The sequence below is a fragment of the Heteronotia binoei genome, chromosome 3 (assembly GCF_032191835.1).
Source record: "Heteronotia binoei isolate CCM8104 ecotype False Entrance Well chromosome 3, APGP_CSIRO_Hbin_v1, whole genome shotgun sequence".
Taxonomy (NCBI): domain Eukaryota; kingdom Metazoa; phylum Chordata; class Lepidosauria; order Squamata; family Gekkonidae; genus Heteronotia; species Heteronotia binoei.
Genome location: NC_083225.1, coordinates 194,367,227 through 194,391,343, shown reverse-complemented (window position 1 = coordinate 194,391,343; position 24,117 = coordinate 194,367,227). Strand labels below are relative to the sequence as shown.

The window sequence follows — 24,117 nt, the reverse complement described above, 5'->3', positions numbered from 1 at the left end:
TGACCCAAGGCCATTCCAGCAGCTGCAAGGGGAGGAGTGGGGAATCAAACCCGGTTCTCCCAGATAAGAGAGCTATGGCTGACCCAAGGCCATTCCAGCAGCTGCAAGTGGAAGAGTGGGGAATCAAACCCGGTTCTCCCAGATAAGAGAGCTATGACTGACCCAAGGCCATTCCAGCAGCTGCAAGTGGAGGAGTGGGGAATCCAACCCAGTTCTCCCAGAAGAGAGCTCTGGCTGACCCAAGGCCATTCCAGCAGCTGCAAGTGGAGGAGTGGGGAATCAAACCCGGTTCTCCCAGATAAGAGAGCTATGACTGACCCAAGGCCATTCCAGCAGCTGCAAGTGGAAGAGTGGGGAATCAAACCCAGTTCTCCCAGATAAGAATCCACGCACCTAACCACTGCACCAAACTATACAGAGACCTTCGTTTGTCTCCTAAAAGAAGAAAAGACGGCAGCATTGAAAAGCTGATCGACTGGTTATCGGACAGCAACAGTCAGTTCTCAGAATGCAATTGCAAGCTCAAAACAGATTATGCAGTATCGCATGCCGTCGATATGAACAAAGCAGTTATTTACTTAGGATGCCTGGAGAGCCGGTTTGGTGTAGTGGTTAAGTGTGCGGACTCTTATCTGGGAGAACCGGGTTTGATTCCCCACTCCTCCACTTGCAGCTGCTGGAACGGCTTGGGTCAGCCAGAGCTCTCTTTGGGAGAACCGGGTTTGATTCCCCACTCCTCCACCTGCACCTGCTGGAAGGACCTTGGGTCAGCCAGAGCTCTCTTATTTTGTAGAACCAGGTTTGATTCCTCACTCTTCCACTTGCAGCTGCTGGCATGGCCTTGGGTCAGCCAGAGCTCTGGCAGAGATTGTCCTTGAATGGGCAGCTGCTGTGAGAGCCCTCTCCAGCCCCACCCACCACACAGGGTGTCTGTTGTGGGGGAGGAAGGGAAAGGAGATTGTGAGCCGCTCTGAGGCTCTTCGGAGTGGAGGGCAGGATATAAATCCATTATCTTCATCTACCTCACAGGGTGTCTGTTGTGGGGGAGGAAGGGAAAGGAGATTGTGAGCCGCTCTGAGACTCTTCGGAGTGGAGGGCGGGATATAAATCCAATATCTTCATCTACCTCACGGGGTGTCTGTTGTGGGGGGGGGAGGGAAAGGAGATTGTGAGCTGCTCTGAGACTCTTCGGAGTGGAGGGCGGGATATAAATTCAATATCATCTTCTTCTTCTTCTAAAACCATTCTGTTGTTTGACTCCTCCTTGTCTTTGTTTTCTTCCCAGGATGCTTTGCTCAGCCTGGGCTCTGTCCTCGATGTCTCCAGCCTCCGGGAAGTCGTCAAAGATGCCATCGCTTCCGTGCTACCCAAAGTGGTAAGTGGTGACCCATTTTGCCAGTAGAGAAGCCACCTCTGGGTTGGGGTGACGCCTGAAGAGGAATGAGTTTGGGAAGGGGAGGGACCGTAACAAGATATCATAGCACAGAGTTCACCCACCCAAACAGCCGTTTTCTCCAAGGGAATCGATCTCTGTAGTCTGGGTGACATTTTGGAATTTCAAGAGATCTCCAGGGCCCACCTGGAAGTCCCGTGGCGCAGCGTGGTAAAGCTGCAGTACTGCAGTCTGAACTCTCTGCTCACGACCTGAGTTCGATCCCGGCGGAAGCTGGGTTCAGGGAGCCGGCTCCAGGTTGACTCAGCCTTCCATCTTTCTAAGGTCGGTCAAATGAGTCCCCAGCTTGCTGGGGGTAAAGCGTAGATGACTGGGGAAGGCAAAGGCAAACCACTCTGTGAAAAGTCTGCCATGAAAATGTCGTGATGCAACGTCACCCCAGAGTCGAAAGTGACTGGTGCTTGCACAGGGGACTACCTTTGGGAGGGACAGTGGCTCAGTGGTAGAGCATCTGCTTGATAAGCAGAAGGTTCCAGGTTCAATCCCCAGCATCTCCAACTAAAAAGGGTCCAGGCAAGAAGGCATGAAGAACCTCAGCTGGAGACCCTGGAGAGCCATGAATGGGGCTGTGGCTCAGTGGTAGAGCATCTGCTTGATAAGCAGAAGGTTCCAGGTTCAATCCCCGGCATCTCCAACTAAAAAGGGTCCAGGCAAGAAGGCGTGAAGAACCTCAGCAGGAGACCCTGGAGAGCCATGAATGGTGCTGTGGCTCAGTGGTAGATCATCTGCTTGGTAAGCAGAAGGTCCCAGGTTCAATCCCCAGCATCTCCAACTAAAAAGGGTCCAGGCAAGTAGGCGTGAAAAACCTCAGCTTGAGACCCTGGAGAACCGCTGCCAGTCTGAGTAGACAATACTGACTTTGATGGACCAAGCCTCATGTGTTCATATATGTTCATATGGCAGTAGCAAATCAGTTAAGACCAGGGAATTGACTCAAAATCCCAATTAACAAATCCTTCCAAATTTCCACTTAATTTTTTTTTATTTCTTCTCCTGAATTCCAGTTGAATTTACTTTACAACCTAGACAGATCACAAAATAAATTTCTCACATTTACGCATTCAGCCTTTAATTATATTGTATTGTATTATAAGTCCAATTACTAGTTGTTTAATTTTGTACCAGATCGGTCCATATACGCATACTCACTCCACTTTCTTCTATTTGAAATCATGACAAATATTATAAGTTGGTTCTTTAAAGTCTGAACGCTGATCATCTGTTGTGGGGGAGGGGTTTCAAGTCCTCCCCTCCCTCTTTCTGAACAGTCAAGTTTGTTCCAAGTTTCGTGATAATTTGTAATTCATCAATTCCTCTCTCCATTCTGTTCTTGAAGTTCCTTTGCATTAAAACAGCGACTTTGTGGTCACCCATTGAATGCTCAGGAAGGTTAAAGCGTTCTCCAACAGGTTTCTCAGTTCTGTCATTCCTGATGTCAGAATCCTGATGTAGTAGAAAAACGCTTGAAATCAAGTTTGGTATTGTAGTACAAATTTAGCTGATGGGTAACACTTCAAAACAGACTTGCTTGCAAGGTATTGTTTCGCTGATTGTAGTAGAAAGATCCCAGAAGGCAGCCGCGTTGGTCTGAAGCAACAGAACAATGCAGTAGACAAGTGAACCTTTCAGACCAACGAAGTTTTATTCAGAATGGAAGCTTCATCAGACAAAATGGGAATGGAAGCAGCAATTCTTAATATAAGTGCGCGGTGTAGAATCATGGGAATGTTTTTAGCAGCTTAAAAGAATCACAAATAGGGATCTGTGTTTGTTAGTGTAGGACAAGACACTGGGCTGAAAGAACACTGGAGGGTGATAAAAAAGCAGACTGCCGTCGCAGGTGCGAGGTGCCATAAATCTAGGTAACATTCTGGCTTTGTTAGTTTAAACAGAGGGCATGGTTTCTCAAGAGGTTATAACATCCGTATAGTTTGCCATTAGAAAAAAAAAAAGGAAGACATTAAAATACAGTGGAGGATGGGTTAGCATATGCAATAAGACAAGCAACCAATGTCCCCCATTTGAGTATGCGAGTACAAAAAACAAAAACAAAAAACCCAAATATTCTGATACACTGTTCTAAAAGAGAAATAATATAAAGTTAGCCCTTAGAAAAACAGGGTGCATTAAAGTATAGTGCATTAAAGTGCATTAAAGCATAGTGGAAGGCGGGTTAGTATATGTAATGAGACAACCAGCCCCCATCCCTCATTTGAGCATGTCAACACGCAAAAAAAAATTATTCTGATACGCTGTTCTAAAAAAGAGAGACATTGGAACACTGTGGATGCACAGGTATACTCAGCGAGAGTTGGTTTAGCATATGCAATAAGATAAAAAAAAACAACCCAATATCTCTGTTCAGTCCTGGGGAGGCGTTTTTTCCAATTTCGTGATAATTTTCTAATTCAGCAATTCCTCTCTCCATTCTGTTCTTGAAGTTCCTTTGCATTAAAACAGCTGCTTTCTGGTCACCCATTGAATGCTCAGGAAGGTTAAAGCGTTCTCCAACAGGTTTCTCAGTTCTGTCATTCCTGATGTCAAAATCCTGATGTAGTAGAAAAACGCTTGAAATCAAGTTATTTTATTGCCAGTAATGACAGCTTGGTGCCGATCAAAATGGCGATTGGAGCGGTGAGGCTTCAGGGCAGACAAAAGAGTCCCAGGGTTCAGTTGCCATAGTATCCCTGGATCTTGTCGCTTCCCATGCTTCAGAAACTCCTATTCTAGGGTCTCCTTGGTGTCCGGACCCCCTCAATCCATGCAATTCGGGGGGGGCAGGGGGTTTGCAAGAGCTGTGATTCCCCCCTGGCATTGCTGTTGAAGACGCAGCTGCACTGGGCAGGGCATATCTCCAGGATGGAAAACCACCGCCTTCCCAAGATTGCCCTGTATGGCGAACTTTCCACCGGCCATCGAAATAGAGGGGCACCAAAGAAGAGGTACAAGGACTCCTTGAAGAAATCCCTTGGCACCTGTTGCATCAACCATCACCAGTGGTCTGACCTAGCCTCAGATCGCAAAGCATGGAGGCACACCATCCACCAGGCTGTCTATTCCTTTGAGAACGCACGCATAGCTGGTCTTGAGGACAAAAGGAGATTGAGGAAGAATCGCACTGCTACAGCACCAACCCCAAATCAGACTTTTCCCTGCAGCCACTTTGGCCGGATCTGCCTGTCCCGCATTGGTCTTGTCAGCCACCAGCGAGCCTGCAGCAGACGTGGACTACTGCACCTTTCTTAAATCTTCGTTCGCGAAGTCAAGCCGAGAGAGAGAGATTCCCCCCCGATCTTGCTGCGCCAAAGCCAGAACAGGAAGTTCAACAATCTGTTTGCTTTTAAATTTGGGGGGTTGGACTAGATGACCCTGGAGGTCAACCTTTGGCTCAGGAGCGAAACAAGGGGGAAATCGGCACAAAAGCACTCTCCAAAAACCTGGGGAAACAGCGACAAGAAAGTGAACTGAGCGCTGAAGGGGAAGAAATCAATGCAGAACAAAAAAAAAGTTAACCGGACAGGAAAGCAAGGCAAAACTCCCGTGCATAGAGACCTCCGGAATAGCTGACTGGGGATGAGTTTCTTGGACCTGCTGGAGCTTTCAACGCTACATCTCCATCTTTCACAGCCCTTTGCCTTCGTCCCCTTCCTTCCCCTCTCCTTCCCATCTGTTTGGTCCCCTGAGTCTCCATGTAAGGACGACGCTTGCAAATGTACTACTAGGAATGTCCCGGAACGATACTCTCAAGTGTGAAAATTCATTACTGGGCCTGCTGAACTGTGAAAAAGCTGCTGTGCTCCTTCAGGCAAGCACTGCCCTTCCCGCCTCTCTCAACCGTCCCTCTCTGCTTTCCTTGCGCTTTTACAAGCCCTTCTGGGTTTCGGAAAAGCAGACGGGAGCATCGGCAAATAAGGTTGCCAGGTCCAATTCAAGAAATATCTGGGGACTCTGGGGGGGGTGGAGCCAGGAGACATTGGGGTGGAGCCAGGAGCAAGGGTGTGATGAGCACAATTGAAATCTCGTGTGCAGATCACGTGATGTGATGGTATTGCTTTACTCTGCTCTGGGAAGACCTCACCTGGAGTCTTGTGTTCAGTTTTGGGCACCACATTTTAAGAAGGACGTAGACAAGCTGGAACGGGTCCAGAGGAGGGCGATGAAGATGGTGAGGGGTCTGGAGACAAAGTCCTGTGAAGAAAGGTTGAAGGAGCTGGGGATATTTAGCCTGGAGAAGAGACAGCTGAGAGGTGATAGGATCACCATCTTCAAATCCTTGAAGAGCAGTCATATAGAGGATGGGGTGGAATTGTTTTCTGTGGCCCCAGAAGGTAGGACCGGAACCAATGGATTGAAATTAAATCAAAAGAGTTTCCAGCTCAACATTAGGAAAAACTTCCTGACTGTTAGAGCGATTCCTCAGTGGAACAGGCTTCCTCGGGAGATGGTGGGCTCTCCTTCCTCGGAGGTTTTTCAACAGAAGCTAGATGGCCATCTGACAGCGATGAAGATCCTGTGAATGTAGGGGGAGGTGTTTGTGAGTTTCCTACATTGTGCAGGGGGTTTGACTAGATGACCCTGGTGGTCCCTTCCAACTCTATGATTCTATGAACTCTGAAGGGAGTTCTGACCATCCCATTTAAAGGGACTGCACAACTTTTAAATGCTTTCCCTCCATTGGAAATAATGAAGGATAGGGGCACCTTCTTTTGGAGCTCATACAGCTGGACTTTTATCCGTTAAAACCGATAAAAGGAAGTCCTTCTTCACCCAAAGGGTGATGAACATGTGGAATTCACTGCCACAGGAGGTGGCGGCGGCCACAAGCATAGGCACCTTCAAGAGGGGTTTAGATAAAAATATGGAGCAGAGGTCCATCAGTGGCTATTAGCCACAGTGTGTGTGTATATATAATTTTTTTTTGCCACTGTGTGACACAGAGTGTTGGACTGGATGGGCCATTGGCCTGATCCAACATGGCTTCTCTTATGTTCTTACGTGACACAGAGTGTTGGACTGGATGGGCCACTGGCCTGATCCAACAGGGCTTCTCTTATGTTCTTATGTGACACAGAGGGCGTTTTCGCACTGACCTTTTACTGGCGCGACCACCCTCCTCACGCCGGCGGATCTGCAGGGATTTCGCACCAGAAGCGCTGGCGCAGCCAAAAGAGCCGGCTACTTCTGTCGCGAAACCCGCTCAAAACGTTTTCCTGCTTCTTGGCGGTTTCCGTTTGAGCTGGTTTCGGGACGGAAGTTGCCGGCTCTTTTGGCTGCGCCGGCGCTTCTGGTGCGAAATCCCTGCAGATCCGCCGGCGTGAGGAGGGTGGTCGCGCCAGTAAAAGTTCAGTGCGAAATCAGCCAGAGTGTTGGACTGGAGGGGCCACTGGCCTGATCCAACAGGGCTTCTCTTATGTTCTTATGCGACACAGAGTGTTGGACTGGATGGGCCATTGGCCTGATCCAACATGGCTACTCTTATGTTCTTATGACTCCCTGTTCCAATCTTTTTGAAACTTGGAGGGTGTTTTGAGGAGAGTCATGGATGCAATGCTGCAGATTTGGTCCTTCTAGCTCAAAACACAGCTCCCCAAGAGCCCCAGCTAGCTGCAGATCAATTCTCCATTATACCCTATGGGAATCAGTCTGTATAGGGAACAATGGAATGTCCGGCACACATTCCCGTCCCCGCTGCTTTCTGATGACCCTGGAGTGGGGGGAGGGCCTCCAAACCAGGGGATCCCCTGCCCCCACCTGGGGATTGGAAACCCTATCAGCAAAGGTCCCTTAGTAGTGAAACGGTCAGATTAATGGACGTCTCTATCCCCTGGGCTCAGAGCTTGGTGGTTTTGGTCACAACATCAGTTATCTGCACAATGAATCTAGGATGTGCCTTGTTGATCTTTTATGGTAGCCAGACTTCCCAGTGGGGCTGCCCCCCTCACAGGCCGATGGGGGAACTTTCTGCTTAAAGGGGGGATTAACACATGGAATTTGTTGCCACAGGAGGTGGTGGTGGCTGCAAGCAGAGCCAGCTCCAAGAGGGAATTGGATCAACATATGGAGCAGAGGTCCATCAGTGGCTATTAGCTACAGTATATTGATGGAACTCTCTGTGTGGGGCAGTGATGCTCTGTATTCTTGATGCTTAGGGGGGCACAATGGGACGGCTTCCAGTGTTCTGGCCCCACTGGTGGACCTCCTGATGGCACCTGGGTTTTGCCCACTGTGTGACACAGAGTGTTGGACTGGATGGGCCATTGGCCTGATCCAACATGGCTTCTCTGATGTTCTTATGTCTGGACCAGTGATGTTCTGTATTCTTGGTGCTCGGAGGGGGGGGCACAGTGGGAGGGCTTCTAGTGTCCTGGCCCCACTGATGGAGCTCTTGGTGGCACCTGGATTTTTTTGCCACTGAGTAACACATACTGTTGGACTGGATGGGCCATTGGCCTGATCCAACATGTCTTCTCTTATGTTTTCATGTCTGGGGCAGTAATGCTCTGTATTCTTGGTGCTTGGGAAAGGCAACAGTAGGAGGGCTTCTAGTGTCCTGGCCCCACTGGTGGACCTCCTGATGGCACCTGATTCTTTTGGCCACTGTGTGACACAGAGTGTTGGACTAGATGGGCCATTGGCCTGATCCAACATGGCTTCTCTTATGTTCTTATGTCTGGGGCAGTGATGCTCTGTATTCTTGGTGCTTGGAGGGGGGGCACAGTGGGAGGGCTTTTGGTGTCCTGGCTGCACTGTTGGACCTCCTGATAGCACCTGGGTTTTTGGCCACTGTGTGACACAGAGTGTAGGACTGGATGGGCCATTGGCCTGATCCAACATGGCTTCTCTTATGTTCTTATTTCTGGGGCAGTGATGCTCTGTATTCTTGGTGCTTGGTGGGCCACAATGGGATGACTTCTGGGGTTCCGGCCCCACTGGTGGGTCTCCCGGTGGCCCCTGGATTTTGGCCACTGTGTGACACAGAGTGTTGGATTGGATGGGCCACTGGTCTGATCCAACATGGCTTCTCTTATGTTCTTTTGAGCTGCAGGCCATTCTCCCATCCCATGTTTCTTCCTCTAAAGCAGGAGGGCAGAGGAGCGGAGGTCACCTTGGGCGTCTCCAGATGACGTGGCTTGTGCCACTCCGCCTCCTTCCCTGTCCCTACCTGCCCGGGGGCCCTGCTGCTGCCGTTAGTCATTCCGGAACCTGAAATCATTCCTTCTGACCTTTCGTTAATCGCCTTCGCACGCCCTCCCTCTTTCCCCAAGCATGTGGCAACCAACAATGCCCCGTCCCTGCTGTTCTGCCAGGCTTTTGTGCTCCTAATCTCCCAGCATTACAGCATTAATGCCGTAAGAGAATAGCAACATCTTGTGTCCGCCCACCTCTTCCCCCTCTGGGAGTCTATTAGGGCTTAATCGCGGCCCGGTATTCTGCTCTCGCATGTGGACGTCTACAAAGATGGCTGTGACAGTCTGGCAAGCAACGGCTCACTGCTCCACAGGTAGTTCTGCCTGACCTGGAACAAACTTGTCTTCTAAGAGAATAGACTCCTAGAATCCTAGAGTTGGAAGGGGCTATAGAGACCAGGGGTGTCAAACAAGCAGTTCAGGGGCCGAATCGGGCCCCTAGAGAGCTCCTATCAGGCCCCCGAGCAACTGGCTGTCGTCTGCTTCCTTCTCCCTCTCTCTTGCTTCCTTCTGCATCACAGCTTGCTTTGCCAGGCTTGCTCAATCGCACAGGAGCTACGGAGAAAAACTTCTGTTTTCTCCATTGGCTGAGGCTCCTCTCTTGGAGAGGAAGGGGGGGGGAGGAATAGCTTTGTTTGCCAGGACCTCTCAATTGCACAGCAGAGCTACTGAGCCAAGCCTCTCTTCCTTCTATTGGCTGAGGCTCCCCCCCCCCCCCATCCTGTCCCCTGGGGAAGGAAGAAAAGAGCCAGAGCTTCCTTTGCCCAGTTCCCTGGGTCCCATGGGAGAAATACGAAGAAAGCATGTTTAAGACCAAGAAGTGCTAATGTCTTAAGCGTGTTTTAAGTTTATTTATTTTTTAAATGTATTTGTGTTTGTCTCTGTCCTTTATAAAATGTATATCTCTGCTACCTAATCTTAAATAGGTACACACATGGCCCAGCCCAACATGGCTCGGCCCAACAAGATCTCACTTATGTCTGATACGTCCCCCATAACAAACGGGTTCAACACCCCTGATATAGACCATCTAGTCCAGGGGTGTTAAACATGCAGCTTGGCGGCCGAATCAGGCCACCAGAGGGCTCCTATCAGGCCCCGAGCAAGCGGCTGTTATCTGCTTCCTTCTCCCTCTCTCTTGCTTCCTTCTGCATCACAGCTTGCTTTGCCAGGCTTGCTCAATCGCACAGCAGCTACAGAGCAAAGCCTCTGTTTTCTCCATTGGCTGAGGCTCCTCCCTTGGGGAGGAAGGGGGGGGGGAGGCAGAGCTTGTTTTTCCAGGCGTTCTTAATCCCACAGCAGAGCTGCTGAACCAAGCCTCTCTTCCTTCTATTTTTTCTTCTTTGAGGGCCACAATATGTGGGAAAGAGCCACAAGTGGCTGATGAGCTGCAGTTTGCCCACCCCTCTCTAGAGGGCCAACCACAGAGCATAGAAGCCGAGGCCTTCCCTTGAGAAGAACCTCAGAACACCAATGCTGGGTCAGACCAGTGAGAGTCCATCTAGTCCAGTCTCCTATCTCACACAGTGGCCAACCGGTTCCTCTGGAGGGCCCACAACAGGGCAGAGAGGCCGAGGCCTTCCACTGAAAAGAACCTCAGAAGAGCCCTGCTGGATCAGACCAGGGAGGGTTCATCGAGTCCAGCCTCCTGTCTCACACAGGGACCACCCAGTTCCTCTGAGGCTGAGGCCTTCCCCTTAGAATGACATCAGAAGAGCCCTGCTGGATCAGACCAGGGAGGGTCCATCTAGTCCAGCCTCCTGTCTCACACAGTGACCAGCCAGTTCCTCTGGAGGGCCCACAACAGGGCAGAGAGGCCGAGGCCTTCCCCTGAGAAAAGCTCTGCTAGATCAGACCAGTGAGGGTCCATCCAGTCCAGCCACTTGTCTCACACAGTGACCAGCCAGTTCCTCTGGAGGGCCAACAACAGGACAGAGAGGCTGAGACCTTCTCCTGAGAAGAACCTCAGAAGAGCCCTGCTGGATCAGGCCAGGGAGGGTCCATCTAGTCCAGCCTCCTGTCTCACACAGTGGCAAACCAGTTCCTCTGGAGGGCCTATAACAGGGGAGAGAGGCTGAGGCCTTCCCCTGAAAGAACCTCAGAAGAGCCCTGCTGGGTCAGACCAGGGAAGGTCCATCTAGTCTAGCCTCCTGTCTCACCCAGTGGCCAGCCAGTTCCTCTGGAGGGCCCACAACAGGGCAGAGAGGCTGAGGCCTTTCCCTGAGAAGAACCTCAGAAGAGCCCTGCTGGGTCAGACCAGGGAGGGTCCATCTAGTCCAGCCTCCTGTCTCACACAGTGGCCAACCAGTTCCTCTGGAGGGCCAACAACAGGGCAGAGAGGCCGAGGCCTTTCCCTGAGAAGAACCTCAGAAGAGCCCTGCTGGATCAGACCAGGGAGGGTCCATCTAGTCCAGCATCCCGTCTCACACAGTGGCCAGCCAGTTCCTCTGGAGGGCCAACAACAGGGCAGAGAGGCTGAGGCCTTCCCCTGAGAAGAACCTCTGAAGAGCCCTGCTGGGTCAGACCAGGGAGGGTCCATCTAGTCCAACCTCCTGTCTCACACAGGGGCGAATCACTTCCTCTTGAGGGCCCACAACAGGGCACAGAGACCGGGGCCAGTGAGTGGACATCGAGGTCAGCATCTTGCTTGCGTGCAAAAGCTTATCCCCAGAATAAAACTTGGTTGCTCTTAAAAGTGCCCCTGGACTCAAGCTTTGTCCTTCTGTTTTAGGCCAAAACAGCTGCCTACCTGAATTTGTCACCACTAAGTCAGCCCCCCTAGCAGGCATCCACGCTTGGGGAGGAGGGGAACCACCTGGCAGCCTGTATGCCTTTCATTCTGTTCTTTGCTTGCAAATAAGTATGGGATGCCCTACAAATAGGGTTGCCAACACTGTTCCCTGGAAACTGAGTTGGTATGACATAGCCTCCGGCTCACACATTTTTTGTCTTTGTTGAGGAAGGACGGTCCCAGAGCATACTAATTTATGCAGTTGAGCTCACGACTTTAATGCCAGTAGCTCACGACGTAGAATTTTTGCTCACAAGGCTCCACAGCTTAGAGGGAGAATTAGTTTTCAATCTCCAGATGGTAGCTGGAGTTCTCCTTGGATTACAACTGATCTTCAGGTGACAGAGAAGGAGAAGGAGGAGAAGAAGATGATTGATGATGATGATGATGATGATGATGATGATGATGATGATGATGATGATGATGATGGATGATGGATGATGATGATTGATGATGGATGGTGATGATGGATGACGATTGATGGGTGATGATGATAGATGATGGATGATGAAGATGGATGATGATGATAGATGATGGATGATGATTGATGGGTGATGGATGATGAGATAGTTGATGGATGATGAAGATGGATGATAGATGATGGATGATGATTGATGAATGATGGATGATGATTGATGGATGATGGATGATGAGATAGTTGATGGATGATGGAGGATGAAGATGGATGATGGATGGTGGATAATGAATGATGGATGATGATGATAGATGATGATTGATGGATGCTGATACTGGATTTATATCCTGCCCTATACGAGTCACAGAGTCTTAGAGCGGCTCACAATCTCCTATATCTTCTTCCCCCTCAACAGACACCCTATGAGGTGGATGGGGCTGAGAGGACTCTCCCAGCAGCTGCCCTTTCAAGGACAACCTCTGCCAGAGCTATGGCTGACCCAAGGCCATTCCAGCAAGTGCAAGTGGAGGAGTGGGGAATCAGCCAGTTCTCCCAGATAAGAGTCCGCACACTTAACCACTACACCAAACTGGCTCTTAGTTCCCCTGGAGAAAATGGCTGCTTTGGGAGTTGGACTCCATGGCAATATACCCCACAGAAGGTCCTCCCCTCCCCAAACGTCTTCCTCCTAAGGCTCCACGCCCAAAATCTCCAAGAATTTCCCAACCCAGAGCTGGCAACTCAAAATTCAGCCTTGCAACAAGTTGAGTTTTACTCTGACTTTTTCACGCTCTACTCTTCTCTGGTAAGACCTCACCTGGAGTATTGTGTTCAGTTTTGGGCACCATTTTAAGAAGGATCTAGACAAGCTGAAATGGGTCCAGAGGAAGGTGATGAAGATGGTGAGGGGTCTGGAGACCAAGTCCTATGGGGAAAGGTTGAAGGAGCTGTGCATGTTTAGCCTGGAGAGGAGGCGGCTGAGAGGTGATAGTATCACCATCTTCAAGGATTTGAAGGGCTGTCCTATAGAGGATGGTGTGGAATTGTTTTCTGCGACCCCAGAAGGCAGGACCAGAACCAATGGGTTGAAATTAAACCAAAAGAGTTTCCGACTCAACATTAGGAAGAACTTCCTGAGCGTTAGAGCGGTTCCTCAATGAAACAGGCTTCCTCCTTCGGAGGTGGTGGGTTCTCCTTCCTTGGAGGTTTTTCAACAGAGGCTAGATGGCCATCTGACAGCAATGAGGATCCTGTGAATTTAGGGGGAGGTGTTTGTGAGTTTCCTGCATTGTGCAGAGGGTTGGATTAGAGGACCCTGGAGGTCCCTTCCAACTCTAGGATTCTATGATTCTCCTTTGGAGGTTCTTCAACAGAGGCTAGATGGCCATCTGACAGCAATTAAGATCCTGTGAATTTAGGGGGAGGTTTTTGTAAGTTTCCTGCATTGTGCAGGGGGTTGGAGGAGATGACCCTGGAGGTCCCTTCCAGCTCTATGATTCTATGACCCTGGAGGTCCCAGCTCTATGATTCTGTGATTCTATGACCCTGGAGGTCCCTTCCAGCTTTATGATTCAATGAACCTGGAGGTCCCTTCCAACTCTATGAGTCTATGATTCTAAGTTATGGTCCCTTCCCCCGTTCTGTTCCTTGAGATTCTCTGATTGGAATTCCTTAGACCTGGGCTTGAGAATTTGTGCATTCAAAATTGTCCTCATTTCCTCCAAGTGGAGCCGCTTCTGATGGGACAACAGAAACTCAGTATCGGCTTTGCAAAATGGGCTGGGCTGCAGCCGGCGTTCAAGGAAATGCCCTTCAGGTTCTTTTGATTCTCGTATTGATTTCCCGGCTATTTCTGCAATTCTCATTCTTCGCTCGCATGTCCATTTTACTGATACTGATTAATTAGGAGCTGCCGCGGGGGTGTGCTGAGAACGTGGGCTGGAGAGGGTTGAAATAAATTGGATGCTGAGTTTCCCAGATCCAAGCATCTGCCACAGCTCTCTTGAGTGGTTTCTGAACAAAGAGCTTTCGGCGACTCAAGACAGTGAGCTAAGCTGCAAAATCCCACCTGCTCCCCCTTCTGTAGGGTCATAAGAACCTAAAAGCAGCCATGTTGGATCAGGCCAATGGTCCCTCCAGTCCAACACTCTGTGTCACATAGGGACATAAGAGAAGCCATGTTGGATCAGGCCAATGGCCCCTCCAGTCCAACACTCTGTGCCACATAAGAACATAAGAGAAGCCCTGTTGGATCAGGCCAATGGCCCCTCCAGTCCAACACTCTGTGTCACATAAGAGAAGCCATGTTGGATCAGGCCAATGGCCCATCCAGTCCAACACTCTGTGTCACACAGTGGCCAAAAATTTATATATTTCCTTGGCTAATAGCCACTGATGGACCTCTGCTCCATATTTTTATCTAACCCCCTCTTGAAGGTGGCTATGCTTGTAGCCGCCACCACTTCCTGTGGCAGTGAATTCCACATGTTAATCACCCTTTGGGTGAAGAAGTACCTCCTTTATCCGTTCGAACCCGACTGCTCAGCAATTTCATTGAATGCCCATGAGTTCTTGTATTGTGAGAAAGGGAGAAAAGTACTTCTTTCTCTACCTTCTCCATCCCATGCATAATCTTGTAAACCTCTATCATGTCACCCCGCAATCGACGTTTCTCCAAGCTAAAGAGCCCCAAGTGTTTTAACCTTTCTTTTATAGGAAAAGTGTTCCAAATCTTTAATCATCCTAGTTCTCCTTTTCTGCACTTTTTTCCAATGCTATAATAAACTTTTTGATGTGCGGTGACCAGAATTGCACACAGTATTCCAAATCAGACCGCACCATCGATTTATACAGAGGCATTATGATACTGGCTGATTTGTTTTCAATTCCCTTCCTAATAATTCCCAGCATGGCGTTGGCCTTTTTTTTATTGCAGTCGCACACTGTCTTGACATTTTCAGTGAGTTATCTACCAAGACCCCAAGATCTCTCTCTTGGTCAGTTTCTGCCAGTTCACACCCCATCAACTTATATTTGTAGCTGGTATTCTTGGCCCCAATGTGCATTACTTTGCACTTGGCCACATCGAACCGCATCTGCCACGTTGACACCCACTCACCCAGCCTCAACAGATCCCTTTGGAGTTCCTCACAATCCTCTCTGGTTCTCACCACCCTGAACAATTTAGTGTCATCCGCAAACTTGGCCACTTCACTGCTCACTCCCAACTCTAAATCATTTATGAACAAGTTAAAGAGCATGGGACCCAGTACCGAGCCCTGCGGCACCCCACTGCTTACCGTCCTCCACTGCGAAGACTGCCCATTTATACTCACTCTCTGCTTCCTATTACTAAGCCAGTTTTTGATCCACAAGAGGACCTGTCCTTTTACTCCATGACTCTTGAGCTTTCTAAGGAGCCTTTGATGAGGAACTTTATCAAAAGCTTAAATAAAATGAAATAAGATTTTTGCTCACGAGACTCCACAGCTTAGAGGGAGCATTGCTCACAGGGTGTCTGTTGTGGGGTGGGGAAGGGAAGGAGACTGTAAGTTGCTCTGAGACTTTAGGTGAAGGACAGGGTATAAATCCAATTTCTTCCTCCTCCTCCTCCTCTTCTTCTCTAGGCCAGTTTGGTGTCGTGGTTAATCGTGCAGACTTCTTTTTTGGGAGAACCGGGTTTGATTCCCCACTCCTCCACGTGTACCTGCTGGAGTGACCGTGAGTCAGTCACAAGTTCTCTCAGGGCTGTTCTGCTCAAGAGCAGTTTCTCTCAGAGCACTCTCAGCCCCACCTACTTCACACAGGGAGTTTGTTGTAAGGGGGGGGGAGAAAAGCGGATTGTAAACCACTCTGAGACTTCAAGTGAGGGACGGGAAGGCCTCGGATTCAGTGGGAGCTCACGGGAGCACAGCTCCTGAACCTTTCTCAGAGTTCCACCTCCTTGTCATTGAATAGTATGTGCAGCTGCATAACAATCCCTGGATGAGCTCCACCACCTATTTTTCTACAAAATGACCCCTAGGGATGGGGAATAGATCCGATTTCCCCGTCCTCCTCCTCCTTTTCTTCTCCTCCTCCTCTTACCCTCCTCCTCCTTTTCTTCTCCTCCTCCTCTTCCTCCTTTTCTAATTCTCTCCTCCTCCTTCTTTTCATCTCCTCCTCTCCTCCTCTTCTTCTTCTCCTCCTCCTCCTTTTCTCCTCCTCCTCCTCTTCCTCCTTTTCTAATTCTCTTCTCCTCCTTTTCTTCTTCTCCTCTCCTCCTCCTCTTTTTCTTCTCCTCCTCCCCTTTTTCTTCTTCTCTCCTCCTTCTCCTCTTATCCTCCTTCTTTTCTTTTCCTTCTCCCCCTGCTCTTTTTCTTATCTCCTTCTCCTCCTCCTCTCCTCTTTCTCTTCTCCTCCTTCTCTCCTCCCCCTCCTCTTTTTCTTATCTCCTTCTCCTCATCCTCTCCTCCTCTCCTTCTTCTCCTCATGCTCTCCTCCTTTTCTCCTCCTCCTCCTCTTCCTCTGTCTTCCACCACAGACACAGGGTGCTGTTAACAGGACCCCACCTTCTCCCTATTCTGATCAAGAGAGAAGGTGGCATCCTGTTAACAGCACCCTGCGTCTGTGGCTTCCAGAGCTTTGCAGCAAGACCAAGCAAGAAGGATCTGCTCTTCTTGCAGAGCTGCCTTGCAGGCAACGAGCTTTGGGTGTGTTTGTATTTTAATTAATTCCTTTCACCTCCCCACACCCCCTCCCCTCCCCCGAGATCAGAACAAACGTTCGTCTTTTGTCAACCGGCAGTCCCTGAATCGCGTTTTGGAGAGAGCGTCATTTGCGGCACGGGGAGGAAAGGATAATTGCCAGGCTCATTTTTGGAAAGATAACGAGCAGGCGCTGGAGTGGTGCCCGGCGCCACCCTTTGGAGTCCACGGCTGAAGAGGCGCCTTTGAGTCCAAACTGATTCCACGGCTGGACATCAGCCCCAGGTGGCCATAGCCAAATTGTGCAGGAAAGCGAGGTCCCTGGAGCCAGTGAGTTCTTTGGAACTCACTGCCTCAAGGTGTTTGGATGGTCATTTGCACCATGGGGGCAAATATATTGTAGATTAATATTGCTAGATATTTACACCCTGGTCTTCTCCACATGGCAGTTCCTAAGCTGGAGTTGGAATAAACACTAAAACCAAAGCTTTTTTTGTAGCAGGAACTCCTTTGCACATTAGGCCACACCCACCCGATGTATCCAATCATCCAAGAGCTTACAGGGCTCTTCGTACAAGGCCTACTGTAAACTCCTGTAGTATTGGCTACCTCAGGGGTGTGTGGCCTAATATGCAAAGGAATTCCTCCTACAAGAAAGCCATCTATCTGAAATGATAGAGAATGAACATCGTTCTTCTTTGGAACTCACTGCCTCAAGGTGTTTGGATGCTCATTTGCACTGGGTTAGAAAGAAGGGACAAATGGATCGCAGATTAGTATTGCTTGATATTTACACCCTGGTCTTCTTCTTGATATTTACACCCTGGGCTTTTTTTGTACCAGGAACTCCTTTGCAAATTAGACCACACCCCCCCCCCCCGATGTAGCCAATCCTCCAAGAGTTTACACGGCTCTTCTTACAGGGCCTACTGTAAACTCCTGTAGTATTGACTACCTCAGGGGTGTGTGGCCTAATATGCACAGGAATTCCTCCTACAAAAAAGCCATCTATCTATCTATCGATCGATCGATCTATCATCTACCTACCTACCTATGACTGTTTTTGTAGCACAAACTCCTTTGCATATTAGGCCACACACCCCTGAGGTAGCCAATCCTCCAGGAGCTGACAGGGCCTGCTGTAAGCTCCAGGAGGATTGGCTACCTCAGGGGGGTATGGCCTAATATGCAAAGGAGTTCCTGCTACTGCAAGAAAGCCCTGCCGAAAATGAAAGAGCAATTGTAAACATCTGCAATTAAACGAAGAGGGGAGGAAAACAATTCAGCAGAGAAGCAGCACGAAAATGCGCCAAAGCCTAGCCTTATCGCCATCAGCAAATATTAACTGTTGAAGTTTTAAATCCAGCACACTTTCTTGAGGTTTGTGTGTGTGTTTGTGTGTGTGTGTGTGTGAAAACTGACTGACTGCATTCAAGATCTAAATCAGAATCAAAGGGGGGGGAAAGTGCATGGGAGAGGAGAGGTCTGTGAGCCAGTTTGGTGTCGTGGTTAAGTGCGCGGACTCTTATCCGGGAGAACCGGGTTTAGGCTTGCCAACCCCCAGGTCCCAGCTGGGGTTCTTCTGCTTTCCCAGGCTCCTTCCCGCCCCCAGTCAGCCGGCCGGCAGGGGGAAGCCCCGCCCCGAGAGGACCATGTGCCTTTCCACCTCTGGAGGCTTCAGTCTCCGATTGAAAGGCTTCCTCTTGGGATGGGGTGTCTGTGTTACTTGGAAGAAGTTGGCAGCAACTTGTGAGTAGAGAGGCCAATCCCTCGCTTCAGAGTCGCCAAAAACGGGGGCGGGGGAGGAGAGAATGTCTGCTGAGCACTTCATTATTCCCTATGTGGAGATCGATTCTCATAGGGTATAATGGGGAATTGATCTGGATGTCTCGGGGGCTCTGCGGGAGCTGTTTTTTGAGGTAGAGGCACCAAATTTTCAGTATAGCATCTAGTGCCTCTCCCCAAAGTACCCCCCCAAGTTTCAAAACGATTGGACCAGGGAGTCCAATTCTATGAACCCCAAAAGAAGGTGCCCCTATCCTTCATTATTTCTTAGGGAAGAAAGACATTTAAAAAGGTCCCTTTTAAATGTGATGGCCAGAACTCCCTTGGAGTTTGGTTATGCTTGCCACACCCTTGTTCCTGGCTCTGCCCCAATGTTTCCTGGCTCCACCCCCAAAGTCCCCAGATATTTCTTGAATTGGACTTGGCAACCGTAACCGGGTTTGATTCCCCACTCCTCCACTGGCAGCTGCTGGAATGGCCTCGGGTCAGCCAGAGCTCTCTTATCTGGGAGAACCGGGTTGGATTCCCCACTCCTCCGCTTGCACCTGCTGGAATGGCCTTGGGTCAGCCAGAGCTCTCTTATCTGGGAGAACCGGGTTTGATTCCCCACTCCTCCCCTTGCAGCTGCTGGAATGGCCTCGGGTCAGCCATAGCTCTCTTATCTGGGAGAACCGGGTTTGATTCCCCACTCCTCCACTTGCACCTGCTGGAATGGCCTTGGATCAGCCAGAGCTCTCTTATCTGGGAGAACCGGGTTTGATTCCCCACTCCTCCACTTGCACCTGCTGGAATGACCTTGGGTCAGCCATAGCTCTCGTATCTGGGAGAACCGGGTTTAATGCCCCACTCCTCCACTTGCAGCTGCTGGAATGGCCTTGGGTCAGACAGAGCTCTCTTATCTGGGAGAACCGGGTTGTATTGCAATCGCACACTGTCTTGACATTTTCAGTGAGTTCTCTACCACGACCCCAAGATCTCTCTCTTGGTCAGTCTCTGCCAATTCACACCCCATCAACTTGTATTTGTAGCTGGGATTCTTGGCCCCAATGTGCATCTAGTCCAACCCCCTGCACAATGCAGGAAATTCACAAATACCTCCCCCCCCATGCACACTCCAAGTGACCTCTGCTCTACGCCCAGAAGATGGCAAAAAAAAATCCTACAGGAACAACAAGGATTTTTTTTTGTGGGGGGGTGAGCTTTCAAGGGTTAAAGGTCCCAAAAAGGAGATTTGACACTTGAAAGTTCGTACCCCCAAAATCGTGTTGGTCTCCAATGTGCTATCAAACTCAGAGCCAATTTGGTGTAATGGTTAAGCGTGTAGACTCTCATCTGGGAGAACCAGGCTTGATTCCCAACTCCTCCACTTGCAGCTGCTGGGATGGTCTTAGGTCAGCCACAGCTCTGGTAGGAGTTGTCCTTGAAAGGGCAGCTGCTGTGAGAGCTCTCTCAACCTCACCCACCTCACAGGGTGTCTGTTGTGAGGGAGGAAGATAAAGGAGGCTGTAAACCACTCTGAGACTCTGATCGCGAGAAGGGCGGGGTATAAATCTGCAGACTTCTTCTTCTTCGTATCTTTCTATTCACACCTAAGACAACTGATTTTCGACTTTCCAAATTTAAAGATAATTGTGCTGATGGGTTTCCTTTCCAAACACCAGAGTTTAAAAAACAACTTTTCATATTTAAAGAGACTTGGACGCTTGCTAATCGGCTTTCTCCACACAGCAATATGGAAATGTATGCAGATTGAGATGATGAAATCTGTTCGCTGGCGAAGGGGCAGATTGAAAGATCTTTGATTGGCAGGTAGCCAATCCATGCTAATTATTTCTATAACACTTTGCTGGAAAGCTAGTTGGCAGATTAAAGGCAGAACTGCCGGAGAGGGGGGATGAGATTCTGAAAGAGGCAAGCTGCAGTAGTGGAAGGAAATATGGGAGAAAGTGGCACAGAGGTCAGAATTAACCAAGGGAAAGTGAAGATGGAAAGAGCCGGAGAACATAAATCCAGAGGCCACACAGAGCTCAAGGAGAACATAATCCCTTCTTACTTAGTCACTAAGGGCACTGGATCACTCTCCCTCAGCCTGGCATATCCTCTGAGGGTTGTTGTGAAGATAAAAAGGAGGGATGCCAAATATTTTGCTTTGAGAGCCAGTTTGGCATATTGGTGAAGTGCATGGACTCTTATCTGGGAGAACTGAGTTTGATTCCCCACTCCTCCACCTGCAGCTGCTGGAATGGCCTTGGGTCAGCCATAGCTCTCGTAGCAGTTGTCCTTGAAAGGGCAGCTGCTGTGAGAGCCCTCTCCAGCCCCACCCACCTCACAGGGCGTCTGTTGTGGGGGAGGAAGGTAAAGGAGATTGTGAGCCGCTCTGAGACTCTTCGGAGTGGAGGGCGGGATATAAATCCAATATCTTCTTCTACCTCACAAGGTGTCTGTTGTGGGGTGGGGGGGGGGGAAGGTAAAGGAGATTATGAGCTGCTCTGAGACTCTTCGGAGTGGAGGGTGGGATATAAATCCAATATCTTCATCTACCTCACAGGGTGTCTGTTGTGGGGGAGGAAGGGAAAGGAGATTGTGAGCCACTCTGAGACTCTTTGGAGTGGAGGGCGGAATATAAATCCAATATCTTCATCTACCTCACAGGGTGTCTATTGTGGGGGAGGAAGGGAAAGGAGATTGTGAGCCGCTCTGAGACTCTTTGGAGTGGAGGGCGGGATATAAATCCAATATCTTCATCTACCTCACAGGGTGTCTGTTGTGGGGGAGGAAGGGAAAGGAGATCGTGAGCTGCTCTGAGACTCTTTGGAGTGGAGGGCGGGATATAAATCCAATATCTTCATCTACCTCACAGCGTGTCTGTTGAGGGGGAGGAAAGGAAAGGAGATTGTGAGCCGCTCTGAGACTCTTCGGAATGGAGGGCGGGATATAAATCCAATATCTTCATCTACCTCACAGGGTTTCTGTTGTGGGGGAGGAAGGTAAAAGAGATTGTGAGCCGCTCTGAAACTCTTGAGTGGAGGGCGGGATATAAATCCAATATCTTCTTCTCTTCTTCCTCTTCCTCCTCCTCCATCAATACTAGTTTTTAAGAGATTTAGAAGCAGTTTTGGGGAGGGTTTGTTCTGTTCACAACCACACCTGATCAGAAAAAAAAAAAAACTTGCAACATGGACCGAAACGCCTCAAAACCCGTTTGCTGTAAGGTGACAGCACCCGTAACGCTTTATAATCACCGCTCCCTTGTCCAAAGGGCCTTCGATTCCCTTGAAAAACGGCTTCCCACCTCATTTTCTTTCAGCTCCTCAATCAAAGCCCAGATAATTAATTACACCCCTCCCTTGGTGAAAGCCTTCAGTCCTAGCAACCAGCAGAAAATACCTTGCGGCCAAGTTTGAAGGAGCGAACTTTGGACGGTTTCCAGCCTCATGAGTCTGCTTGTAAATCTCCGTGTTCGTTGCCACTGCGGTAACCAGGTCTGCGGGAGGGACGGTGAAATGCGCAGCTATTGGCAGCGGAGCCCTAGCGTGTCCTTTCGATAATGTGCAGCTAAATCATGAGCGGAGCATGGCTTTCCCTAGAAGTTATCAGGCTCAGAATATCCAATGGCCTTGAATTCAGCAGCAGCTCACAGGAGCACAGCTCCTGAACCTCTCTGAGGGCTCCCCCCTCTTCCTCCCCACCTCCCTTGTCCATTGAATAGGAGGTGCAGCTGCATAACAATCCCTGGATTAGGAGAGCGGGCAGCCAGCCAGCCAGCCACCAGGGGCTTTGCCACGCCCCCAGCAGCCCTCATTAACCCCTGGAGAAGCCCACGCCACCCTTTCTCCACTTTTTATGTGATTTCGGGCAGTGGGTGACTTGCTGGCCTTTAGACTGGGGGGCGGGGTGACCAAGGAGACCCCCAGGCGAGAGAGGCCTGCTTTGGCTGGCTGGCTTCACTCGCCAAGGGCTCTCCTAGGGTTGCCAAGTCCAATTCAAAAAATATCTGGGGACTTTGCGGGTGGAGCCAGGTGACTTTGCGGGTGGAGCCAGGAGATGTTGGGGTGGAGTCAGGAGGAAGGTTGTGACAAGCATAACGAACTCTGAAGGGAGTTCTGGCCCTCACATTTAAAGGGATCACACACCTTTTAAATGCCTTCCCTCCATTGGAAGTAATGAAAGATAGGGGTACCTTCTTTGGGGGCTTATAGAATTTTACCCCGTGGCCCAATCCTTTTGAAACTTGGAGGGTCTTTTGTGGAGAGGTACTGGATGCTATGCAGAAAATCTGGGGTGCCTTTACCTCAAAAAATAGCGGAGCCCCAGATACCAGTGGATCAATTCTCCATTATACCCTATGGGAAAGTCTCCATAGGGTATAATGGATTGCTCAGCAGACATTCCCCTCCCCACCTTTCTGATGACCCTGAAACATGGGGAGGGCCTCCGAACCGGGGGATTAGCCAAACTATAGCATCGTCACGTAAATAAAAAAAACGCTAAGAGACCCCGTAAATTTTAAAGAACAAGACAGTGTAATGTAGAGGTCAGTGGTATACTGACAAAATTTGCACATAGAACTTCAAGTAGAAAGCATGTTGCAAAAAGTGTTGGACTGGATGGTTGCCAATCCCCAGGTGGGTAAATAAAAATAACCACGAAGAGACACCATAAATTTTAAACAAGATGACAATGTAATGTAGAGGTCAGTGGTGTTCTGACCAAGCTTGCACATAGAACTTCAAGTAGAAAATAGAAAGCATGTAGAAAAAGACATAAACAGAAGACAGTTCAAAAGCAGTCTTTCCAATCACAAAGGAGTAACAACAGACCAGTATTTAGTTCATGGAACGAAAAGAAGCCCTTCCAAAGACGTCTGTTCTAGATATCAAGACGTTTCATCCATCCTTCAGTTTGGAGGCTTATTTATCACTGGAACCCAATCTTCACAATACATTCACCCGGAAATCTTACAGACATATTCACAGGAGACCAACAAGGTTCAGAATATGTCTGTAAGATTTCCAGGTGAATGTATTGTAAAGATTGGGTTCCAGTGATAAATAAGCCTCCAGACTGAAGAAAGATGGATGAAAAGTCTTGATTTGGGGAGGGACCGTGGCTGAGTGGTAGAGAAGCCATGTAGGATCAGGGCAGTGGCCCATCCAGTCCAACACTCTGTGTCACATAAGAACATAAGAGAAGTCATGTTGGATCAGGCCAGTAGCCCCTCCAGTCCAACACTCTGTGTCACATAAGAACATAAGAGAAGCCCTGTTGGATCAGGCCAGTGGCCCCTCCAGTCCAACACTCTGTGTCACATAAGAACATAAGAGAAGCCCTGTTGGATCAGGCAGTGGCCCATCCAGTCCAACACTCTGTGTCACATAAGAACATAAGAGAAGCCCTGTTGGATCAGACCAATGGCCCATTCAGTCCAACACTCTGTGTCACATAAGAACGTAAGAGAAGCCCTGTTGGATCAGGCAGTGACCCATCCAGTCCAACACTCTGTGTCACATAAGAACATAAGAGAAGCCCTGTTGGATCAGGCCAGTGGCCCATCCAGTCCAACACTCTGTGTCACATAAGAACATAAGAGAAGCCCTGTTGGATCAGGCCAATGGCCCATCCAGTCCAACACTCTGTGTCATATAAGAGAAGCCATGTTGGATCAGGCAGTGGCCCATCCAGTCCAACACTCTGTGTCACAGAAGAACATAAGAGAAGCCCTGTTGGATCAGGCCAGTGGCCCCTCCAGTCCAACACTCTGTGTCACATAAGAGAAGCCCTGTTGGATCAGGCCAATGGCC

General features: G+C 49.4%; 1 protein-coding gene and 1 non-coding gene across 2 annotated transcripts in view; both read left to right on the top strand.

Annotated features, from left to right (window-relative positions):
- The first annotated feature begins 557 nt into the window (after positions 1-557).
- PDE2A (phosphodiesterase 2A) overlaps positions 558-24,117 on the top strand; it is a 231,246-nt gene continuing 207,686 nt past the window's right edge. Inside the window, 2 exon segments of the mRNA XM_060235363.1 lie at positions 558-605; positions 1,286-1,375. Coding sequence (XP_060091346.1) covers positions 558-605; positions 1,286-1,375 — 138 coding nt within the window.
- Positions 2,016-2,087, top strand: TRNAI-GAU (transfer RNA isoleucine (anticodon GAU)). The gene has a single exon. It is a non-coding gene; the product is annotated as a tRNA-Ile (tRNA).